General features: G+C 42.3%; 1 protein-coding gene and 1 long non-coding RNA gene across 4 annotated transcripts in view; one reads left to right on the top strand and one right to left on the bottom strand.

Moving 5' to 3' along the window:
- Window positions 1-24,510, top strand: part of plxna2 (plexin A2) — a 192,599-nt gene that overhangs the window by 109,050 nt on the left and 59,039 nt on the right. For all 3 annotated transcript variants that reach the window (XM_046055976.1, XM_046055978.1, XM_046055977.1), the window contains 8 exons: window positions 117-217; window positions 10,677-10,800; window positions 13,142-13,295; window positions 16,336-16,432; window positions 18,429-18,543; window positions 19,273-19,473; window positions 20,148-20,244; window positions 20,538-20,737. In XM_046055976.1, the coding sequence (XP_045911932.1) occupies window positions 117-217; window positions 10,677-10,800; window positions 13,142-13,295; window positions 16,336-16,432; window positions 18,429-18,543; window positions 19,273-19,473; window positions 20,148-20,244; window positions 20,538-20,737 (1,089 nt within the window). The remainder of the gene's footprint in view (window positions 1-116; window positions 218-10,676; window positions 10,801-13,141; window positions 13,296-16,335; window positions 16,433-18,428; window positions 18,544-19,272; window positions 19,474-20,147; window positions 20,245-20,537; window positions 20,738-24,510) is intronic.
- Window positions 10,258-11,393, bottom strand: LOC123974938. The gene is made up of 3 exons (XR_006825966.1): window positions 11,255-11,393; window positions 10,926-11,161; window positions 10,258-10,798 (listed from the first exon to the last, which is right to left on the bottom strand). It is a non-coding gene; the product is annotated as an uncharacterized LOC123974938 (long non-coding RNA).

Here is a 24,510-nt window from a genome sequence, read left to right as displayed (position 1 = left end):
GGTGTGTGACTGAATGAGCATTCCACTGAGACACACATACCCAGAAGCTTCTTTTTGTACATCTTGTGATGATTGTTATGCTGCACTGTGAACCTGACCCTTTCATGTGCTTTCAGGTTACCCAAGTTCCCATCGAGTCATGTGAGCAGTACGGGACCTGTGGAGAGTGTTTAAGCTCTGGGGACCCACACTGCGGCTGGTGTGTCCTGCATAATATGTGAGTAGCCCTCAGATCATCATCCAGTCAGTTTACAGATACTTTACATACAGATTTTGTTAGATATCTTCCAAAAAGGCAGTTTTTTCCTTATGTTTATCGCAGAAATTTTTTTGAGGAGAATGGGCAACGTCTGTGTATAAAAGTATAGTTGTGTCTCAGAGGTGCAAAGCTGGTTCAGAGCTACTTGCTGTAGCCATAGTGACTACTGCTGTGTTTTGACATGACTTGATATTAACAGGAAATGAGGTAATTCAGGCTGTTTATGACTTACTGAAAAAGACAGACAAAAACAGACCAAAGAGACTTATTATTTGACCTGTTCTCCTGTGTAGAACTGTAAGATAGACATTTTTCTGTGCACCTGCATGTTTAATGGACATGGTCTAAATCTTGTGGAGTCAAACTATATTTGCTGTGCATGTTCTGAGCAAGTTACGGGACATTTACCTTCCACTATAACAACAGCAGCCATAAGAATGAGCATAGAAGTCATGAGTGACACCTGCTGGAGCAGAAACGTTACTGCAACAGAACAAACTTCTGGAAAGCCAGACAGGAGTGATAAACTCAAAGAAAAAACAAAAGAGCTTGAAAAAACATGTATATTTATTGCATTTTGGGTGTGAGTCATTCATTGCTGTATTGATTGTTAGATGAAATGATGGAGAAGGTATATTGGGCACAGAAGATGAATACAACACACCACTGAAGAAGGTGAAACACATTCCTCTCCATCTCTCCCTCTTTGTTTCTTAAGCACACACATACTCTCATCAGTCTCCGCTTCTTCTTAGCTGTTCTTGTCTTGAATCCCCACTTATGGCCCCTCCTAAATGCAGCCCCTCCCTCTAAAGGTATAGCTGAATATTTGTGTGTGTCAGAGCCCCGCCGCAATCATCATTATCGTGATGGCAGCCCCTGCAAAGTGCACTTAAAGTAATTTACATCACTCCAAAGCTGGGACAGGACAAATAATTGCCTAGCGACAAGGTAATTCAGCATGCGGAGGTATGGGAGGGGCTGGCTAAAGCTCTGTATTCTCTGCAGTGTGCGTGCCTTCACACAGGGATCATTTACCACAACATTAGCCTCTGTGCTAGGTTGTTAATCATATGTTGTATTTTTTGTAAGTGTGGTAGGGAATATAATAATTCAAGTTAGTAGGAATTTGAATTCACAGTGTGGAAAAGGTGGTGATCCTAAAAGGTGAACGGGTTTGGAGCCATTAAGGTTAAAGCTTCAGCGAGGAGAAAACAGCTGTTTGGTGTGTAAATACCTATGTGTGTGTATGTGAGGGCTTGAATCTGAATGTGTGTGTGCATTCATGTGTGCATGTTGGTTAGATTTTTGTGTACATGTGTGGACCCCTGTACTGTACTGCTGAGAGAAAAGGTCAACAGCCCGATTCCCATTCAGATCAGCCATCTGTTCTCTCAACACAGCGGACCCTTGTGCCACCTGTCTCTGGTCCTAATACCCCTTTCTCTGTCCTGACCCTGCAATGAGTGTGGCAGGACCCCTGTCAGCTCTTACTTAAGAAAGAAAAAGAACTTAAAGGAAGACTAGTTCTTCTTGCTGCTGCTCATGTGAACTTCCATGGACTTCTATGTGCATTTTCTAATTGCACATGATAAACTGCAGCAGTTAACTAAAAGTAGAAGTATTACAAGTAAAAGTACTGCAAAAAAGGTTTCTACACTTAGCTGAGGTGGAAAAGTTGGCTTATCAAAAAGATTAAGCCTGAGGGAAACCGATATTTTGAATACACCTTGACATTTCAGGACCTGATTGAGCTTCTTCCACTGGTCACAAAACATTCATGTCATGCAGTCACTCACAATCACATGTTTCTCGACCAGTAAATAAAAAATAAAGAATGCATAAAAGTAGCTGGGGGCTGGCATGTACCTTGTTCAAATCTAAACAGTGGCCCTTGTTGCATGTCACCTCCCTCTCTATCACATTAGTGGCTGATAAAAACACCTCAGGGTACACATAGATCAGAAAAGACAAATTAATTCATTTAAGAAAGAACCACAAAAGCCGGTTTACATCAGATGCAGCAATGAAATGCGATGATGTATCAGAGTTGCAGGTGCTCATCTAAATATGTAATCTATACTTGCAAGATAGTAAATGGAAACAGACATTTATTCAGACATTTCAGAAATTTGCACAGGATTTTAATGGAAAAGCCACATTTGATAATACCTGATAATACCTGGAGGCTTGTGTTAAGGGAGGATGTGTTGAGTTAGCATGAAGACTGCAAGCATGTACAACATAACCAAGAGTAGCAGGATGTATCTGTCAAATACTGCTGGAGAAAAGCAGCTGCACCCTTCTGGGGAAGAGCTTCCATCATCCCACACACCCAAATTTAAATTTCTTGCCAGCCGTGGTGCCATCCACAGCTGTGATCACTACTGTTTCCTTCTGCCCCCTTTTCCCTCCATTTCTCCAGTTCTTCAGCATCCATCCCTGAGCTATTATGTTATACATTTCCCCTCCCCTTTCCAATGTTTGCGTGTGCCTTCCCTACTCCCTTCACAGCAAAGCTAGCATTGAAGCTATGCCGCTCATCTCCTCTCAGCTCAGTGCAGCTCAACACTGCGCTGTCTCCCATTTAGACACTCTTCCCTCTGGAGTAAGCTCTTCGACACTCCAGAGATGGTTGGCTTGCCACACATAAACACCCTTCGCTTTGATCACCTCCCTCCCTCCTTTTACAGCTGCCATCCACAATATCTATCCTCTTTTCTTCTCCTCCAAACACTGTGTCTCCCTCCTCTTTTTCTTTATGTTTGTGTGTGTATATGCTCATTGAAGTGCAGCATTCTATGGTGGCTAATTAGGAACATAGAAGGACATTAGCTTGCTTTGCGATGACGAGAATGTGAGAGAGGCGATGAGCTGGCCAGGAGTGGCGTCTCTGTCTTCCCTGTCTTCTGTCTTCTTTCTTCTTCCTGTGATTCAGTGTGGTGTGAGACTCTAAAGTCCTTTAATTACCAGCAGCTGCTAGACATCCACTGAATGCACGAAGAATGAGAGGGGGAAAAAAGAGAGAGGATAAGAACGAGGGGAAGAGAATGGGAGAGGGAGAGAGTGTTTGATGTTGCACACTCATCGGCCCACAAAACCGAGCAGCATTTTGATTGCAGCTCAAAGGGAGCTCATCATCTTGAGCACTCTTCAGTCGCAGTCCTGTGAATAGGTAGTTCAGCCTTCGTCTGACCACAATCCAAAAACATGGAGCTATGGTGATGCTTTCTCTCTCTCTGTCTCTTTCTCACTCCCTCTCTCTCTCTCTCTCTGTCTCTCTCTCCTGTAGCCTGATTGTCGTTAGATTAGCTCTCTAATCATGCCCAAAAGAGGCTTTTCCATCTCAAAATGTCCCACATCACTCTGTTCTCCCGCCATCCTCTCAGCTTGCTCTGAAATTCCAGGAGAGGACGAGAGGTTTTGTTGAGATTTGCCGGGATTAGTCGCAAGTCTGACTTCTGTCCAAGGGCTGAGACTGGACAAGTGATCCGGTTCCAAGGTCAGCAGTTAACCAGTATAAGAATTACATTTGGACTGCAGTAGTGAATGAGGTTGTAGCTATGGAATATGTGAATAAGACATTTTGTTCAGTATGTAAAAATAAGTGCTAGTTTGTTGTGGGGATGACAGCTTAGGGCTATTGGTGTAGTAAGCCCCATCAGAGAGTGAGTCAGCATTTGAGGGCTGCTCTGAGCAGAATAACATATCACTACTACACTGTGATACTGTATTGTATTGTACTGTCAGTCTGCATGTGGCTGAACTGCTCAGATCTGTTTCAGTAACAGCCCACACAGCAGCCTGAATGGCACAGCTGTCCACTTTTAACAAATCTGTGTTACAAGCTTAAATGCTGTCAAACGAGTGATTTGGCATCCTAGTTGGAGCACATTATATAGGTACACTTTGTCAACAGCAAGAAGTCAGGGTTGGGACAAGGCCAATTATATAATAGAGTAGTCTTAGTTTGGAATGTGACCCAGGATTTAAGAGAAAGGAGGTAGGTATTTAAGACAGGAAATTGTAATCTGTATTGCTGTAAGGGATGCAATTGTTGTCATGTGTTTATTAAATAGAAAATATTTTGTCTTGCCTCCAAGAATTAAAACCAGATGCATTGGTTCTATTTTTATAACTACATGTTTCTATAGATTGTTTTTTCATGTGGCATGTTCATCACTGTTCAACATATGACTTGACACCGACCATAAAATCTCCTAATTTACCAATGGCAACAATAATTACCCTAACAATGAATGTGGCTGCTTCAGTCCGTTGTGGATGTCAGACTGTGTCTCTAATGGTCGACTCATCAGCTACAGCCACAGTTAGCAGTCAGGAAGCTGCATCCATCTTCCCAATTGTGCCTAATGAGATATCGATCATGAACATGCAGGTCTATCAATATTTCCATAGATTCCTAGCATATAGAGCTAGTACAGATTGGCTACATTAATGATCCTAAAACCAAGTTACTGTATCTCTTGCCTGATCACTGATTTTCTTTTTGAGATGCCTCCATTCTTGAACTGCTTCCTCTGCCTTTTGTTCCCTTTTTCTCTCTTTCTTTCTGCTCAGCCTAGTCAAGTAAAGCTATAGCATGATGCAGAGCGCTGAGCAATGGTCTAACTTTTAATCGTATTCCCTCTTATGTAAGGTCTCTTTCCCCCTTACCCTCACTCGGTATCTTAAACAGTGACTGACACACTGTGTAGTGGCATAAACCATATATGTGTGTGCACATGTGCCTGGGAGTGGGTTTTACTCTTTGTGTTTTTGTATGAGTTGACTCAGTTTACACTACAATAGCTTCTCGATCTATGAGGTGATCAGATGAACGGTTTGTGGCCATACTGTGCTCTGTTACCTGTTGGTGCTGTCCTGCAGTGACATTATCAGTCGCCACAGGAGACAGACTATGAGTTGCAATGGTTGGTTTGACCCCTGACATGAACTTTGGGTTTCAAACTGCGCCCTCACATGTCAGCCCAAGCTCATACAGCATTTGAGCTGCTGAAGTTTACCATGTGGTAGTTTGAAATTGAATTTTTTATTCCTCCTTCACTTCCCTTCGTGCCTCCTGTGGTCTGCATTTAAATGGATATTCTCACAGTTTAGGGAGGCAGCAGTAAGAAACAAATGCCCTGAATCACTCAGTTTGAGGATAAAACACTGAAGGGAGGAGGGGTGTGTGTGTGTAGTCAGCCCAGCGCAGCTCAGGCCTGCACCTCACTGCTCACTTAATGATTCCTCTTTTCATGTTGGAGAGCCAAGTCCCGGTGCAGTCAGTCTTCATACATGTTTACATTAACATGTGTTTCTGTTGGGTCCGCAGTATATGTTCCATTCAATCAAAAAAAACATGTCACTGCTTCACATTTTCAGTATACGTCTAGTTCTTCCCCTCTCTACCTGCATCTTCCCACCCTACTCCTTTTCACGCCCCCACCCTGCCACCAAAGCATCTCTACTCTCCTCTTATTTTCCTTTCTGTGTGGCATTTTGCGGTCTGGCTCTAGTGAGGGAAGGAAGGTGATTGTAAAATGGCTCCCCCTCTGTTCTCTCCTCCTGTTTTTAAACACGGTACTCACAGCTAGAGCTGCAATCAGACAGGCCTTCGCACTTTCACTGAAGTCCTTAGATGTCATAAGGGGAGGGGAGGAGAGATAGACGAAAAGAAATCTTTCCCTGTCGCCTGCCTCTCCTGCTCTGCTGTCAGGGCTGGTGTGTGTGTGTGTGTGTGTGTGTGGTTTTATTTACATTTGTACGTGTATACATTCTTGTGGCTGCACGTTTGAATGTATACATTATTTGTCTGTTGCTATGGTCTCTTATGTGTCGGTGTGTTTAAGTGTGAATGGGTGTGTATATTGATACGTCGATCAAATCTTGGCACAGCAGAGACGACACTGCCTGTCAAGGACAAAAGAATAAGAAGCAGCCATTGGTCGAACGGATCCTGAGGTCTCCCGCACCATAAGAAGTGCCTCTGCAGCTGCACAACAATACAAATTAAACTGTACATTAGATATAGGTTACTGAATTAGAGAGTATATTCTGTGTCAAGGCTTCATTTGCACCTCAGAGCTCCAACTCCCACAGTGCATCCCACACAAACTGCTACAGGAGAAAACAATACGCTCTCCTTTCACATTATGTTATTTGTTTTCCTACTCACCTTACTTGACTGCATGAAACGCGACTGCCACTTACAACTGCATTCATACCCTGCAGTGGAGTTTTAGATGCCAGAGAGGAGTAATAATGGAAATGCAAGCTACTTCAGCACCATGGACAGCGCTTAGGGAGCACAACACCCAGGCCGACTGCCTCCAGCAGCCGCTGGAGGTAAAATAGTTATGGGCTGCTTATTACAGGAGACTGGCTGAAAGATCTGCATGCATTTGTACTGTCAATCTGTGCATATACATAGAGGCTTGTATGTATGTGCTCGTGTTTGTCGCTTTGTGTTTTGTATTTGTTTGTGTGTTATTCGCAACAGAGAAATTCAATGCATGTCTCACTTCCTTTAACACCTTACTTCTCCATGAGAGGCCCTTCCTCAGGAATGTGAGTGATGGAACACAAAGCATCAGCGAAGCTACTGAGTGACAGGCCAGGGCCAGACAGGAGGATAAGGGGGTGTACAGGGGAGGGGGTCAGGAGGGGGAATATGAGGAAGGCAGAATTCTAGTCAACACTCAGTAGCATGCACTTCAGCTAATGAGAGAGGCAAGGGGTCAGCTTCTAACTACACAGAGATAATGGCCATCTCCTGAAACCATGGCAACAGCAGCCATCCTACACTCCCTCCCACCCCTGTCACCGCACCCCCTTGCTGCTTACTTCACCCCACCAAAATTAATTTTTTTTTGAAAATCACAGAAAGGAAAATCAATGCAGGGCTTTTTGTCTGTTAATGACCACCCAGGTTTTTGCGTCCGTACCCATACAGCTTGGAGACATACATAAAACATTATGCCAGCCCATACCTGAAAGCGTGTAAAGTATAAAGTATAATTTTCTGCTGCTATTGTGGATGTAACAGAAGCACCAAATTGCAGACGGAATAACACCTTGCCTAAGAACCGTGTACTAATTTCAACTTGTGAAAGAGTGAGACAAGAGGGAGCGACATGGACAGGGGGCGTAGAGAGAGAGAGAGAGAAAATGTGGCAAATGCAGCAGTGATGGAGTCAAATGTGTAAAGCGAAGTAAGAGGAGTAACAATAAAAAATGTCACATTTAAAATGTAGAAATTGAGTTTCCAAAATCATGAAGGGGGAAACCAGGTAATCATTTTGGAAAAAGAAAATTCAAATCCTGCCACAGTGCCCCCCCTTTCCCAGTGGGAGATTCACACTACTACAATAATTCTACACTTTCCTGCTCTCTAAAATCCCCAGGGAGTACTGCGCATGTGAGTGTTTGTATATGTGTGTGCCTGGTGTGTGTGTGTGTGTGTGTGTGTGTGCGTGCGTGCGTGCGTGCGTGCGTGCGTGCGTGCGTGCGTGCGTGCGTGCGTGCGTGCGTGCGTGCGTGTGTGTGTGTGTGAACCTTAGTGTGCTTTTGCCTGTTCGTGTGAGTCTGCTGGAAATGGCTTGAACTTCTGACAACATAATTACATACAGAGGCTGTGGATGAAGATGTAGCTTAGAGTCAGAATGTATGAGAGTATGTGGTTAAGAAGCATGATATGGGCGCTAACACACATTGCCACGCACCTCACTCCACCCCACACACACTCCATACACACATACACACACAAATAGACACAGTCAGTATCCAGGAGAGAGCAGACAGGGCTTGTAGTGGCACATCAGCACCATGGACAGCGGCTGACCCATCAGAGTCCAATTAGAGCTGCTGTGACCAGACAGCCTGTTAGCCAGACACTTAGACTGCTAGGTTGGATGAGGATAGAGAGCCTTTGGTGTAATGGGCTGGAGGGAACACACAGTTTTAATAAGAAGGAGGAGGCGGGTGAGTTTTAATGAGGGATGTGGAGGGTTGTGGGGGTGTCATCTGGTACTTGATACACTGTCTGACCATTAAGATCTCTTATGAGTGAACGCCATGTAATTTGCACTAGTTAAGTCTCCAAAGTTATGCAGTGATTGAAGAATGTAATTTGGGTCCGTAGTGCTTAGTGCTGTGGTTTTATGGTTTATGTTAGTATACTGTATTCAATTAGCAACTGGAGGCAGTGGTTAATTTAACAACAATGTAACTTAGCCAATCATTCAATTCAATTCAATTTTATTTATATAGTGCCAAATCACAACAACAGTTATCTCACTCGCTTTTCATAAAAGAGCAGGTCTAGACCATACTCTGTGATGTTATTTACAGAAGCCCAACAATTCCCACCAAGAGCAAGCACTAGGCGACAGAGGCAAGGAAAAACTTCCTTTTAAGAGGCAGAAACCTCGAGCAGAACCATGGCTCAGGGTGGGCGGCCATCTGCCTCGACTGGTTGGGGGTGAAGGAGAGAGAGCGAGAGAGAGAGAGGGGGCGAGAGAGAGAGAGAGAGAAAGAGGGCAGGAGAGGAACAGAGAGAAAGAGAGAGAGGGGAGGGAGGCAGCCTACACAATATACACACAGAGGTACAGACAGTAAAGGCGATGTTGCTATAGACTAAATGAAAAATGGTACAGATATTTAAAGTAGTGTTAATGATAATAATCGCAATGTTAATGATTATAATAACAATAATAACAATAGGACTAGTAACAATAGTTGTTGTAGCAGAGGGTGTCGAGCAGGAACACGGGGGCAGCAGGTGACTCGCAAGCCAGAAACACCTGCAGGAAGTGATAGGAGGAGAGAGGAGAGGGACGAGAAAGCACAAGACTACTGGAAAGGGGAGAAGTTGAGTTAGTAACATGCAATAATGGGATGAGGTTGCATACAGAGGGAGAGAAAGTAGAGGAGAGAGGAGCTCAGTGCATCATGGGAAATCCCCTGGCAGTCTAGGCCTATAGCAGCATAACTAAGGGATGGTTCAGGACTCACCTGAGCCAGCCCTAACTATAAGCTTTATCAAAGAGGAAAGTCTTAAGCCTACTCTTAAATGTGGAGATGGTGTCTGCCTCCTGAACCCAAACTGGAACCTGGTTCCACAGGATAGGAGCTTGATAGCTTAACGCTCTGGCTCCTAGTCTACTTTAGACTCTAGGAACCACAAGTAACCCTGCATTCTGGGAGCGCAGTGCTCTGGTGGGGTAGTAAGGTACTATGAGCTCTTTAAGATAAGATGGTGCCTGACCGTTAAGAGCTTTGTAGCTAAGAAGAATGATTTTAAATTTTATTCTGGATTTTACTGGAAGCCAATGCAAAGAAGCTAAAACAGGAGAAATGTGATCTCTTTTCCTGGTTCCTGTCAGAACACGTGCTGCAGCATTCTGGACCAGCTGAAGAGTCTTAATGGACTTTTTCGAGCAGCCTGATAATAAGGAATTGCAGTAATCCAGCCTAGAAGTAACAAATGCATGGACTAGTTTTTCTGCATCATTTTTAGACAGGATATTCCTGATTTTTGCAATATTACGTAGGTGAAAAAAGGCGGTCATGAAATGCAATTTGTTTTTTACAAGAGTGAGCTTTTCTTTGTAAGCAATACAACAAAAGACAGACAGCACGGAAACTAAGAGAGAAAGAGAAAAGAAGCCCAAAGCATCAGGTGCAATTCTAAAGGACTCCAGATGTCTTAAGACAAAGGTGGTGGATCAAAAGGTGAATGATGATGCATTTATATCTTCTAATTATATTGCCTCTATACAATGTCCAGAAGTGGGGGGATTAATCATGCTATGTAAATGACCGCTTTTGTAAAATACATGTGGTCATTCCTGTCACATATTTATAGACAAAAGTCACCACTGCTGGAACTTTTTTATTCCTATTACAAAATTGTTTAATATTCCAATTCTTAGACAATATTTACTGTTAATGTTTGTTTGTGTGTAATGTTTTTTCCCTTCCCTTCCTTCTGGTGTTGTTTTAAATATCTGTCACAACTTTCCCAACTAAAATTGTCACATGTTTTTATTACATTTATTGTAACATGTATTTGTTCATATCACAATTTTTTTTATTGTTTGATTGTTTTTATACATTTTCTCTAGTTTTCATTGTTAGTATTTTCTTCCCTATTATAACTTTGGCAGTACCTCTTTTTCCTGTGATTTATTCATTCATGGGGTCTACTTGTGTTTTCGTTCCTATTACAACTTTGGTAACAATCTAATGTAATAATATTTTTCTCAGGGCTATAATAGCTTTTTTTAAGGCCCAAGCACAAACCATGCAGGGAACCTGTTGAAATGCAAGGAATTATTATTTGTGTTCCTGTTAAAAACAAATATCAGTAACTCCTTTCTTTCTTTGTCCCTTGTTCTCCCTCTCTGTTCAGCTGCTCTCAGAGGGACCGATGTGAGCGTGCAGACGAGCCATACCGCTTCGCTGCCTCTCTCAACCAGTGTGTGATGGCCACTGTGTACCCAGACAGCATTGCGGTGTCAGAGCCCAGCATATCTGTAAGTTTACAAACACATTCATATACATACAGAACACACACACAATCTCAAATGCCTGCAATCTTAATGAGTGCTTGCACACCTTACAAATAAAAATTTGTTTAATCCATTTACATATTTCCTACCCACGTGCAGAGGCAGAAGATTTTAAATGATCCCACATAGCAGTTCGCCTAGTCTTGATCATGGTTGATGCATAAACATTAGATGGGAAGGTTCATAAGAGCTCTATGTGGGCGTTTCAGCGTGCATATGCTCACTTGGTACAGAGCCGTCAATATGTGTGCCAAGACATGTTTACGTGGGTGGGTGTGTAGGTGTTAAAGTTGTCCGAGTGCAGTGCAGCATCTCCTCATGGACTCTGAAAAACAGGCAGATAGAGCAACAGTGAAAGGCTCTGCCTGTCCAAGTTCGGGTGAATTCTGCACATGTAGATGCGTGGACACACACTTACAACTAGGTCCCACAATGTACCCTATACGCAGGATAAGCGGTTGAGGATGGACGGATGGATGATGGGATGATTGAACGTCAATATCCTGGTTTCATAGTCAGCTAAGGCACATCGTGTTTTTCCACGTATTTTGGGTAAGATGACTCTTTAACCAGTTAAACAGAAAAACAATTCTGCTAAGTGTGTCGATATCTCATGATATCGCATGATATCTCATCCTCAAACTCACCCTCAGTAGACCTCACCCTGTTGTCCAGTTTACAAACAGCAGTTTAACAGAGAACATGCTAGCAGTTATTGGTTTCCATGTCAGCCATAACAGTAACAGGGTCATTCCGCCAAACACATGCACAAAAACTCTCACAAATTCAAAATTCCACAGGGGCAGACAGCTATCTCCATGACAACACAGCCTCTTCATGTGGGCACTAGGAGAGATAGAAACACCAAGAAAACAATCAAATTAACTTTATTAAAACTCTGCCACCAATTAGGCTGGTAGTTGCTGCCAAGCTGCAAAAGCACCCAGCACCATCATCATCGGGGAGGCAGGAGAACAAAAAGAGCAAAGGCTTTACACTCTGGGACAAGCTTACTTTCTGTAGCAGCCTTGTTGCCTGTGTGTGTGTGTGTGTGTGTGTGTGTGTGTGTGTGTGTGTGAGGGTTTGAGGGTGCATGAGCATATTTTGAGTGTTTATCTGTATGTGTGTCTTGACTGAACGATGAGAGCTAATTAATGTGAGAGGTTACTCAGGGAATTCTACATTGAACAAAAGACATTGATTGCTGTAATCACGGATCTCTCTGACATACCTCATAGTGAAGCAACACAAACATGGTGAAAATAAAACAGGGGAAGACGAGAGGTCCTCACCAGAAAAAAAACCCCCATCCTCTCAATAGGTACAAGAGTAAGGCAGTTAACGAGGGAGACAGTGTAGTCAGCTACTGAGACAGTCAGCATCTCTTGAAAGGCCTACAGTTAAGCTGCTCAGCTGCCTTGCCTGTCCCAGTAGCCCTGTGGTGTTTAGTGAAAGGCACATAAAACAAAGAGAAACTTCAAACGGTATGGCCCAAAAATAACAGCTAATGGAACAAGGCTATGAAATGCCATGGTGATAATTATCCAGGCTGCCTCTCTTGGCTGGTGAGCCAGATCACACACCCTGTGTGCAGAATACATTTATTTATAGGCAGAGCAGCTGAATGCTCCAGCCCCAGTGTCACTGCTCTCCAGAGAATGACTTCAAATGCCTCTATGTGCATCTGCGTAGTATATTGCATATGTACTGCACATTATGTGTGTATAGGTTTTTTTTGTTGTTGCACTTTTGCTTGTGTTTTATGTATATTTGTCCTTGTAAGGGACAGACAAAGAGGAACAAAACTAGAAATGGCCAAGTGTAGTTTTTTTTTCCAATTTCCTTTATGCTGTTTAGTATTGACCACTGATTGATTGATCACAATGTATGTCTCTACCTCTTTAATGATATCTTCTACACTCAAATCGAAGATTAAGATCTGAACGCAGCCTTTTTTTCCTTATTATGGTGTTGATAACATTTTTAAGACACAGCAATATTTCTTGGCAAAGTGGAGGGACTGCTTTGCCAACAGCAGTGTTTCCTTTTTCCTTTTTTCATTCACTGCTGCTTCAAGCCAGAATGTTTTTTTTATGTCCCTTCTGTACCAAAGATACAAAGAACAGTGCTGAGGCATCACATGTCAGCCTGTATCATCATATATGCATTTGGCTGTGCACCAGTCCTTATCGGAAAATGTGGCATGTTGTAAACCATACTATATTTCCATGTTCAAATTATTGTGTTTAATAAACTTTGTCACATCATATACACATTGTTGTCATGTGCCCCACACTTTATACAGCTGCTGGTGAAGGTGAGCCACGTCCCAGACCTTTCTGCAGGCATCACCTGCTCCTTTGGGAACCTGACAGAGGTGGAGGGGCAGGTCAATGGCAACCAGATACTCTGTGTGTCTCCTGCTGCTAAGGATGTTCCCCTCATCCCCACTGACCAAGGTAGAGATAACAAACAGACTCACACATTCTACCATCCATTGCATGCAAACTGCTTCCAATTTTCTTTCCTATGTATTCCACAGTACACTGATCTGATCATGGCAATTAGAACCTTAAACACAGTCTTTGTAGGATTCGCATTTGTCACTCTCTTTTCTGCTATTTATGCTGCACTGAGCCAACTGTTCATCTGCACACATGCAACATCTTTATTGATTAAACACTCCTAATTTTAGCAGGCATCGACTATGTAACAAGCTCCCACTGATCCAGGATCAGTTGTCTGGCAGTGAAGTGTGCTACACACAAGGCCAGGCCCCATTAGAGCTGAGGCACACACTGAGGTCCCCTGGCTTGTGGCAGAGCAGCAGCTCACCACATTACTACCCTCAGATTGGGCTAATAGGCAATGGTCTGACATGCAGGTTCAATCAGCCAGGGGACGATTTAGTTGTAGGGATGACGAGGATGATGATGTGGTGGATTAGTGTCTTAACATAGCGAAGACACAGCGAGCTGGTCTAGTGTTTGCTTCAGAGAAATTGGCACCTGATAAAGCACAAACATTTAATAAATAATAGTATATATAAATGCTATTCTTTATAGTGATGAATTGTATTTCAGCAGAGGTCAGCCATTTTTACAAAATCAAGAGTAGAAACATATTCATGGTTGAGTAGAACATACTGATGGGTGACACATTAAAGGAAAAACCAACATGAAGAGTCTTAATATGAAGTCAGGCCCCCATGAGATCCAGAACCGTTTTGAGTCTGTAGAACTCTATTGGAGGGATTAAGACTATTCCTCCAAAAGATATTTCGTCATTTATATATACAACCTTTACTAAATCAGGGAATCTCATTGACATCTCTTTTGAAAAGAGAGAGCTGAGTACAGCAGATTGAAAAAAAAAAACATAGCCAGACATAACAATATGACATAGAGCATCAGAGACAGTCGTAGATGTCACTAAACAGATCTGAAGATGAAAGTCTTTAATTTTCCATAGGTGTTCAACTGGGTTGGGACCTGGTGACTGTAAAGGCCATAGCATTATATTCAGTCATTTTCATACTCATCAAACCATTCATTGAGCCCTGAAGCATGGACACATCTGAATTTATTTCTTATTCAGGTTTTTCCTTTAATATGTCCCCTGTTGGAATCTTAACACAGCCTAAAACATCTTTTAGATCCGGGAATAAATAAACGCTAATGACCTCTAATAACTATTCATAGAAAACGCGTGACCTTTCAAGAATTCCTTCAGCACATATCCATAAATATACCACAGCCGACATTAATTTATTTACAAACATATATATCATTACGAATACTAACACCTGTTGTTTGACAATAAATACCTGTTGTTTGCAAGCCAAGATGGCTGCAGGGTGACAAAACCAAACACCCTGAATAATATATTATGTGCAGTGTGTGGAAATCACTGTGTGTTTTGGGGGCTTGGTAATCCTCCTCCCTGTGAGTAAATGACAGCCCTGTTTGCCCAGAGCTCCCATGGGGAGTGGTGCATCAGGCACTAATATGAATGTTCTCCCCTAGGTAAATGTCAGCCAATCCCCCCCTAAGCCTTTCCTCCATCCATCTAGCTATCCATCCATCCTACCATTCTTCTCTTTCTATCCCCCTCCCTCCTCCCTTTTGATCACCTTTCCCATTCCTCCCTCCTCCTTCATTGCCTCTCCCAGCTGGTTATACCTCCATTTTTACTCCACATTCATTCCCCCGAGGCCACTTCCTTCTGACCTCCCCACTATGCTTGTCTATTTCCTGTCCCCTAGCAAACCTTTCTATCTGTTGCACATCAACATCGATCATGCAGTGGTGATGACCTGAGGAGAAGATAGAGAAAAGTGAAGCAGGGAAATGAGGAAATGACATTAAAGGTGGAGAAGTGAACATAAATTGAAAATAAAAGATAGAGGAGAAATTTAAACTAAAACTAAAAGTGAATGAGAGTTTAGGATAAAACTGTGAGGACTCTAGACTGATGACGAAAATAGCGGGCTCACTTCTCCACTATGGAAAAATAAAGTCCTAGAGGAGGTTTTGCGTGGACAGGAACTCTGTACCACTTTGTTTGCCAGATCCTGTGAGACAAATGTGCAATGGTAGATGTCAGCTATGAGCCTAGCTTGCCTGCTACACAGACTTGTGTGAAACCGAGCCTGATTCCCAACAGGTGCTGTGGAGAGAACAGGGCACGGAGGGTCATTCATGCCTCCTACACACTGAATGTCATCAAAATTCAGGCTGCTCTACACATACACATATACAAACACACACTCACACTCACACGCATATTTATGGAGTCTGTATTCTCTTGGGAAGAGATAAGAGGCTGTTTTTACAGAGAACAGAAGACACAGCCAGAACACTGTTCAGTAAAATGCAGGAAAACAAAATTTGATCAGATGAAATGGCTCTGTATGTGATTGAAATGAGCTAATATGTATATTTTGACAAATAAACACAAGTCTCAATTAGATGCCTGGTCTGGGTTTTTATAGAAGTTCTTTGAATGTATTCAACTACTTTAAGCATACCGGGTCACCTGCTTGACCTAATTCTAAACTGCTTAGATCATGCATACCAATGTAAATGATTAAACGTTTGTCAATATGGACATTCTACACATCGTACGATTAGTTAGATTCTCCACAATTAAATTGTTTTGTTCATTTTACGGAAACAATGACCATTATTCATTCAGATTTACCGGCATGGTAAAAGTATTAGAGGCCTATCCCAGATATAGGCAGTGTTAGTTCAGTGATTTAAGCAAATAAAAGCCCGGGGTATTAATTGAGAAAGAAATGCTACTTTTCTAGATATCTTGTATATACTCGTATGCCAAGATCAACAGCTCATAGCGACTAATTAGCATAAGATTTAATGATGCTGTTGTTCACAGCAATGCAAAATAAGGTAAAGATAAAGCAGCTGCACTGTAGTATGATGATGTATGATGCATGGACATACAATAAATGTTAATCTCTTCTCCACTCTTTTTCAGATTGGTCAGGCGTTGAGCTGAGGCTCAATTCTAAGGAGACTGGTCAGATGCTTATCAGCACGGAGGTTAAATTTTACAACTGCAGTGTCCACCAACTGTGAGTATCTCACTCAGAGCCCATTCATTCTCTTTTCATTTACAAAAACAATGCCCCAGACCTGCTGCCCGAAACCACTGGATCAATGCTCTGGGAATTAGTTACAATTTGTCCTCAACCTTAGCCGGTCCCAGTCCCCTAAAAATATCCCCTGTAAAGACTAATGTAATCTGATCGCTGGCTGCTCCCTGAGCAGTGTAACAGGAAGTTTCTGTGCTGTTGCGCTAATGAAGCCTTCTTCTCAGTCACGCTGTAGTACAAAACACATAGCTTTCTGCCTAACAGGTCTTCAGTAGGGATTTCATGCCCGTTTTCATGCCATGTCTGTCTCTGATTGAGTGATGTTAAATTGAATCCCTGGAATGGAGATCTTGGTGTCGGCTGTGCCTTTGCAATTGCTCGCTTCAGTCCAGTGTGGCAGATTCTCTTTGTGCTAGATCCAAAACCCTTGCTGACTTGGGAGTATCAATGAACATTGAGCAGGAGACTAAGGATATCACAGCAGTGTCGCTAGCAGGGACGCAAGAATTGTAGCATGTCATATTATCCCTTCACTATCCCCTTGGCTCTAAAACAAAATGTTTGTAGCCACTATCTTCTTTGCCAGATAAAAGCAGGCAATGTTTTTCTGCATTTCTCTCGCTATCTCTCTGTCTCACATACAGACGCACAAACAAACGTACAGTTCCCTATAGCTTCATATGGCTGGTCTAAGAACCCTGTCTGAGTAGCACAGAAAGCAATTATCAGCTCTCATATCAGCTCAGTTAATCGGTGACGACAAACATACTTGCTCACACAAAGAAAGATGCATACACTTGAAAAGAGCATATGCTCTCCTTCGCAAGCTCTGATGCCAAGTCATACTCTCTCTTTCTCTCCCTCTTACACACATACTGTACACTCTGTTTGCCAGAAGGTGAATCAACCCTATTCTTCGCAATTAGTGTGCTTGCTAGAGATCCCCCCCATGCTTTTGCACCAATGAATATTTCACAATAAGCAAGTATGCATAACTCTACCTTATTTTAGAGAGAGGGGAGAGCGACAATACTCTCTTTTAACAACTGTTCATAAATACAAAGTGTGGTAATTACAAAAATCACAAGCGATCAAAAGTATATGCTGTCTTAGTTATGGCAACATACATTATAGCCTCTAACAGTCACTTCTTCCTGTTTTCTTGCCCATTCTCTCCATCTGTTCATCCATGTAACCAGTACCAGTGTTGGAAAGTACATATACTCAAGTGCTGTTCTGAAGAAGCATTCTGAGGTCATTAGCAGGTGATGCAGAAAGCACAGAAGCATCAGTTTGATTTAAGCTCTTACTTGCAGAATGAGATAGTACAAATGGATCAAACGGTACGGCATTTTGGTGCATAAAAAAGTTTCCTAAATAAAGCACAAACAAGAAAATGCATGCATATCTGTGAGTAATACTGATACTTTTATTTAGTAATGATCTGAATACTTCTTCCAACCTTATCAGTACAGTATGTACCCTTATAATGACACATACACACAAACACACACTTACTTATTATACATGCAAAAAAGCTCACACACCTAACAGCTGGTAATTACAGCGAAACTGTAACAATGCTGGGCTAATGGTAATTGCAGGATCAAGCTGTGCCAATGTCTTATTTGTCCTCATTACTCAGTGTTCCTCCACTCTCTCACTCTCTGTCTCTCGTTCTCCATCTGATTCTAGGGGCTAATATGCAGCCTAGCATTCACACACGACACGCAGTATTAATATATGGCAGCAGAAAATATATGCAGGGAGAACTTGGCCCAGCAGCTATTAGATACTCTGCCAACCACAAGGGCACAACAACAGCAGGTGCCCACTTGGGATCTGAACTCATTTCCTCTGTGGCCCTTCCCCCACTTAGGCAAACTCTCTGCCCCACCTTGTCTGCACTGCTTTTTCCTGACTCTCTCCTTCCTTGTGTGTGTGTGTGCGTATATGTGCGTGTGTGTCCAAGCAGGTGTCTGTCATGTGTGAACAGCGCCTTCCGTTGCCACTGGTGCAAGTACCGCAACTTGTGTACCCATGACCCCTCCAGCTGTTCCTTCCAGGAGGGACGAGTCAACGCCTCTGAGGTTGGTGGAACACACCGATGCACAAACACACACATGCAAGTTTGCTTGCACAACATTTTCTTTCTTCCCTATCTTTTCCTCTGCCATCCTCTCTCTCTCTCTTCCTCTTTCTTGCACATTCCCCCTCTCTGTTTCCTTCTGCCTGCATCCTGCTCTGTGTTCCAGCTCTGTGTCAGCCTCAGGGCATGTCTTCAGAAAGACAGCCATCTAAGCTCTTCTATTTCCACATTGGCGTTTCTCATTCAGAGCTCTTGTTCTCTGCAGTAGCAATTAACACTCTATTATCTCTGGAGTTATTGAGCTTAGAGTGTCTTAACAATGACACAGGATCACTCTGACCCAGTCAATCATATGCGGTAGATACAAACTGCTTGAAATATTCCCATGTGGATGCTGCTTTCCATGCGTTTCTGGCTATGCAAGCAGACAGTATTTGGGTAATTGCTGCATGTCTTTTTATTTTACTTCCCTAAACTAATTTACTTGTAGTAAAGGACAACAAATTGTATTAACTGCTCCTTTGGGTGTTGAGTTACGCTTAGATTCCGCTCTTGATATGAGTTGTTCAATGCTCAGACTTAAGTTATGAGTATTATAAGGTCAGAGTCACTTTCAAATGCTTACTTCAGATGAATTCTGAAAACTTCATTCTTCTTATTGTCCTTATTTATTAATCTCATTCAGATTGGTGCTGATGTGGGCTTCCTTCCCTGTGCTTGTTTCTTCCAGGACTGTCCCCAGCTGGTGCGCTCTGAGGACATTCTGATCCCAGCGGGGGAAGTGAAGCCTATCACCCTGAAGGCCAGGAACCTGCCTCAGCCCCAGTCTGGCCAGCGAGGCTACGAGTGTGTCCTCCACATCCAGGGGGTTAGCCACAGAGTCACCGCCCTCCGCTTCAACAGCTCCAGTGTGCAGTGCCAGAACAGCTCGGTAGGTTGGGTGACACTTTCCCAGATTGTGCCAACCTAGGTGTAATTGGTGATGCATGATTTTGTTCGTTGGTGTGTGTGTTTGTGATTTTTTATTTAATTATTTTTTACAGTATACATTGTACTTTTCGTATACAGAAAATACTGTACAGTAGTAATTATATAATTTACATTACTGTTTGTTGAAACACAGCAACACCACATTGCCACAGTTTGTGTGTTTGTGTACATTATATGTGTCATTTAGTCAGTGTAGGCACAGTAGTTGCAGCCTAGGCAATTATATTGGAGAAGACTGCAGCATGGCTCTGCCCTCCAGTCAAGCACATACTGACTTCTGCAGTATATTCCCAGAATACACACAGGTCAGGCTAGAATTAAGGGCATAGGTGGCAGTTAAGGACAGCATCTGTAATGGCCAAAAGGGAAGCTCAAGCTTCTGCTCAGCTGTCCCGTTTCTTGTGGCCTCTCACATTATCAGCTCTCTGATGATGAGATGATGTAACTTGGGGGTAATATTGGAAAAACATAGAGCTGCATCTACAAGGACTCATGGGAACTCAAATTCCCAAAACCCCCATTGAAATCCTCCTCTCTTTTTGTCTCTTTTCCACCGTCACCCCTATCTCTCTTTCTATCTCTTTCCCCCACTTTCTCACCATCCTTGCCCTCTAGTATCTGTACGAGGGAATGAAAATCAGTGAGCTGCCTGTGGATTTCTCAGTGGTGTGGAACGGCAACTTCATTATTGATAACCCGGAGAATATCCAAGGTGAGAACAAGAGATGCTCCAGTCAGCATGTCCTGCACTGTCCATCATTTTTCTAATCTTTCTCTGCATTCAAATATTGTCTTTTCTAAGTCAAATATACTGTGTGTATATACATATTTATATGGTATGTTAATCACAGGTGGATCTTAAAATATGTGTTACTGGGGATAAAAAAGAAGAGATAGCCTGAGGGGATATTTCATTTCCTTGAAAAGTACTCTCCAAATCCTTTTGTAGGTTTCTCAGTTGTTGTGTGTTCACTGTATATCCCCACTGCTTCCTGTATCCCACAGTGCACTTGTACAAGTGTGCAGCCCAGCGGGATAGCTGCGGCATGTGTCTGAAGGCAGAGAGGAAGTTCCAGTGTGGCTGGTGCAGTGCAGAAGGAAGGTGTACCCTGCGGCACCACTGCCCTCCCATCAATCCTTATACCACCCGCTGGCTGAACCTGTCCAGTAAGAATGTCAAGTGCACCAACCCACGCATCACTGAGGTCAGTACCCATAATCAGGCCATAATCTTTCCTGCCTGCCCACACATCTAACTCCAATCAATGTGCAATAATCAGCTATTACATTACTTCTTCTTGTCCTGGTTCATAGAGGATCATGAGGCATTCAGCTGATACTTTGGTCTACACTAAAATGTAAAAGTTAATAGCTATAACAGCTTGATAAGACATAGTCAGTGGCAACAGTGGCAATGCTATTACATAGTAAATTACAAAGGCTTTATATTCTTTAAAGTGCATCACAACCACTGAAGCGCAGTAAACCCAGATTACATGAACATGGCATGCTTAATTTTTTGAAACAGTTATACAAAAGTTGTACTAATAACAGCAGTTCCTTAAGAATCAGGTAGAATTCTTGACAATGAAATGTCATTGAGAGGTATTGCATGAGAAGCAGCTACTCTACTCACTTTTCCTTTGTACCAAAAAACAATGAGAATGAATCTTAAAGAAGCTCCCCAGAGTGCAGGACCCACTTAATACCTGCTGATTTGTAAATCTGTGTCTTCCTGCCTCGTCTTTTTCTTTTTGTATCTCTGTGTGTAATTGAGAGGGAATTTGTTTTTGCTTAAGAGCAAAAAAGCATATACTCTGCCTTGTTTATGTGTATGATTGTTTATGTGCCGTATGGCTGTATGGCTTATGCTTACAGGGGCACATCGATGTGAGATTTATTCATACCATCAGGGTTTGTCTAAGGGCAAGAGAGGGCCATAGATATTCAGTTGTAAAGGCCTGTCTCTTTAACATTTGCCTTCTTAATGTGCAGTATGCACAGATGCCTGCTCTTAGATTTTAATGTCTTTTCTCTACTCACAAGGTTATTCGTGCCTTATGAAAGTAACTTTTACACCAACAAATAGAACCATAAGAGAACCATAAAAAACAACCATTTTGAAAAAGTAAGTTGCTATTCTTATTCTTAAGATCTTAACATTCATAAAGACAACAATGAGGTGTATGCGGTTCTCTTTGTTTTTTCTTCTACTCCTCAAGCCTTCTCTGACATTGCAACAAACCAACCCAATGATGGGATGCCCTCCACCTCAGCAAAACCAGGGTCATGACCTGGAAGTATTTGTTGTCCCATAAGTAAGGTTTGCTTGCTTAGGCCACATTCTCGTCCCGCCTGGTTGGTTTGCTGTCACAGGGGAGTTAGGCCAGGAGCACATACTATTTAATTAGGCTTGGTAATGCACCAGTGCATTCTGGTTAACCCACCAGACCCATCTACTTCCGCATTGATTCATTGGACTTCTCATTCCTTCACTGCATACTCACATCTAACTCCAGCTAATTCAAAATTGAAGTTAACGACTTGGTTAATTGATTTGCTATACTGTACGCACATAAGTCAGAAAAAGATAGACAGGCTAAAGAAGGCCATCACTACTTCTTTTTAAATTCTGCCTCTCCATCACCTCTCGCTATCTGTTTTCGTCTGTCTGTCTCTCTCTCTCTCTGTCTGTCTTTTTCCCTCACTGTGTGTGTGTCTCTGTAACTATCTCAGACTCATCTTGGTGAATTAAATTATGCTCTCGTGTAACTCCATTATGCTTTCAGTTTGTCATTCTATAGCACATGCTCACTGCCATCCAGTGGGACACACCTCATTTCCCTCTGTGTTTTCATTAGTGTTATTATCACAGTATGTGATTACCAAGGCCACCACTCACTCAGACCTTCATTTGTCACTTTGCAAGCAATCAGAAGAGGCCTTAACACTGCAAGGGTATAGGGTGTAGTATATTCGAGGACAGGGAAATGATTTCTTTTAATAACATAATAATTTAGTAAAATGCTCATTGTTCATTTATGAGGCCGGTGCTTTGGCCATATTACATATTGCGCAGCAAAGCAGAAGTATTACATGAATAATGCAAATAAAAGTACACTTAAACAATAAGCAGCTTTTGGTGCAGTATGCCTTGAATATTTGGATCCATCTGTTGTCCAGAGGTGTATAACTTCTGGCCTGTTTTAACTGACAAGATATCACCTCAAGATATTTTCAGAGGAGCTACAACATTTCAACTATCTCAAATATCTACAGAGAACATCAGGTTTGTGTGTCAGTTTTTCACACTCATAGTAAGGGCTTACAGGCTTGCTCATGGTCAACAATCAGGCAGAAATCCATTATATATCGAAGGCAAAGACACATCAATGTCTCCATCTACAGCAGCTGCAAGGTCTCATATTATGAGCAAGAGATGTTTGCTTGAATGGAAAAACATATTGCCAAAGCTTTTTCCAACTACATACAGTGTGTAAGCCAAGGATTAAAGCAATGCATTTAATGTTGCAAGGGAGCAGTCAAAAGGCATTCTGGTAAAAAAAAAAAAAAAGAAGCTATTAGCACACAAATATAATAAAATAATTATAAATAATTCCTGACTGACTCATGGTATATTAGAATGTTGCAAGGTGAATTTTCCCTTTACCTTCTGGAGAAAACTGTGAATGAGAGCAAGGAGAGTATGCAGGGTTTGAGTGGGGTGAAGCGAGGCAACAGAGAAAACAAAGGACAGAGCAGAGGAACCGAACCATGAAAAGGTGGGAAGCACGAAAGGGGGAAAGAGGAGAGGGAAATGGAGCCCGTGTGCGCTTTTCACGACAGTAGGTGGCAAAACCAACTCTGCTTTAATTTCGAGGATTCACATGAGCCTGTCCTTCAGATACACACAGACACACCAGTCTTTCTCCTCTTCATTGCTCATGAAGTCAGTGTTTGTGCCGTGCCCTACCCCCTTCATCTCTCAGTGATTACAGTTTCTTTAAGAAGCAGACATCCCCCTGGTGGGATGAATTTATTAATAAATTTGGTTTTGATTGTATGCACCAAAGCCCCAATCATGAGCTGATTTGTATACATACTAGCACATTAGTAGATGTGCCTACCACAAGATAGGCCTTTTGAATAATTAATGTTTCTATTAAGTGCCATGGTGCCTCCCACCATGGGCCATTAATATTGAAGAGTTGTAAGCCCCTGCTAACAGCAGAGGGAACGACATCAAATGAAGCTGGGAGTTGGATAGGCATATGAAAGGCATCTCTTCAATAGGCTTTGGCCGTGGCTTCTTTATGAGTTTACAGTACAGCAAATAGGCTTCCCTGCCTCCCAGTGACAGTGAATATAAACATCTAGCTGTTGCCTTAGAGTAGGAAAAATACCTCTCTTTCTCCTTCTCACAGTTTTCCCAAGCTTTTTGTTGATATTTTGAACACTACATGGATGATGGGCCTGTCAGTCAGCATCTTAGTACAATTGAACACTCCTCACTGCTGTAATCCTGAGAGAGATGCTGTTGTATATGTGTGTGTCCCTTCATTAAAGCAGCTAATAGAAGAAAGAACAAACAATGTGCCACTGTAAAGTAAGTCTTGAGCCAAACTAGATACTGTAAATTGCACACATACCACACACATTTACAACTTGCTAACTGCTAAAGTGGCCTGTTCACACAAACACACAACATCAGTATACCCAATGAGGAAATCTTAGTCTTCCACAAATACACATCCTTATCCCATCATTTTGTCTCTTGTTTTCTCCCCTTTACACACTAAAAACTCCTTTTCATCACAACATGTATCTCTTGGCTGACTACAAGACATTTAAGACCCCATAAAGTATTTAGGATGTAGTTTGTTCGGGAACAAGTGATCAGTGGGGTTTTATCAAGCCCATTAAATACTACTCACAATTAAATGTGACATGCTCGAATTAGTCTGAGCAGAGTCCAAAG

This window comes from Micropterus dolomieu, linkage group LG08 (genome assembly GCF_021292245.1).
Source record: "Micropterus dolomieu isolate WLL.071019.BEF.003 ecotype Adirondacks linkage group LG08, ASM2129224v1, whole genome shotgun sequence".
Lineage (NCBI taxonomy): Eukaryota > Metazoa > Chordata > Actinopteri > Centrarchiformes > Centrarchidae > Micropterus > Micropterus dolomieu.
The sequence above is the reverse complement of the archived record's forward strand: the minus strand, read 5'-3'. Positions and strand labels throughout refer to the sequence as shown.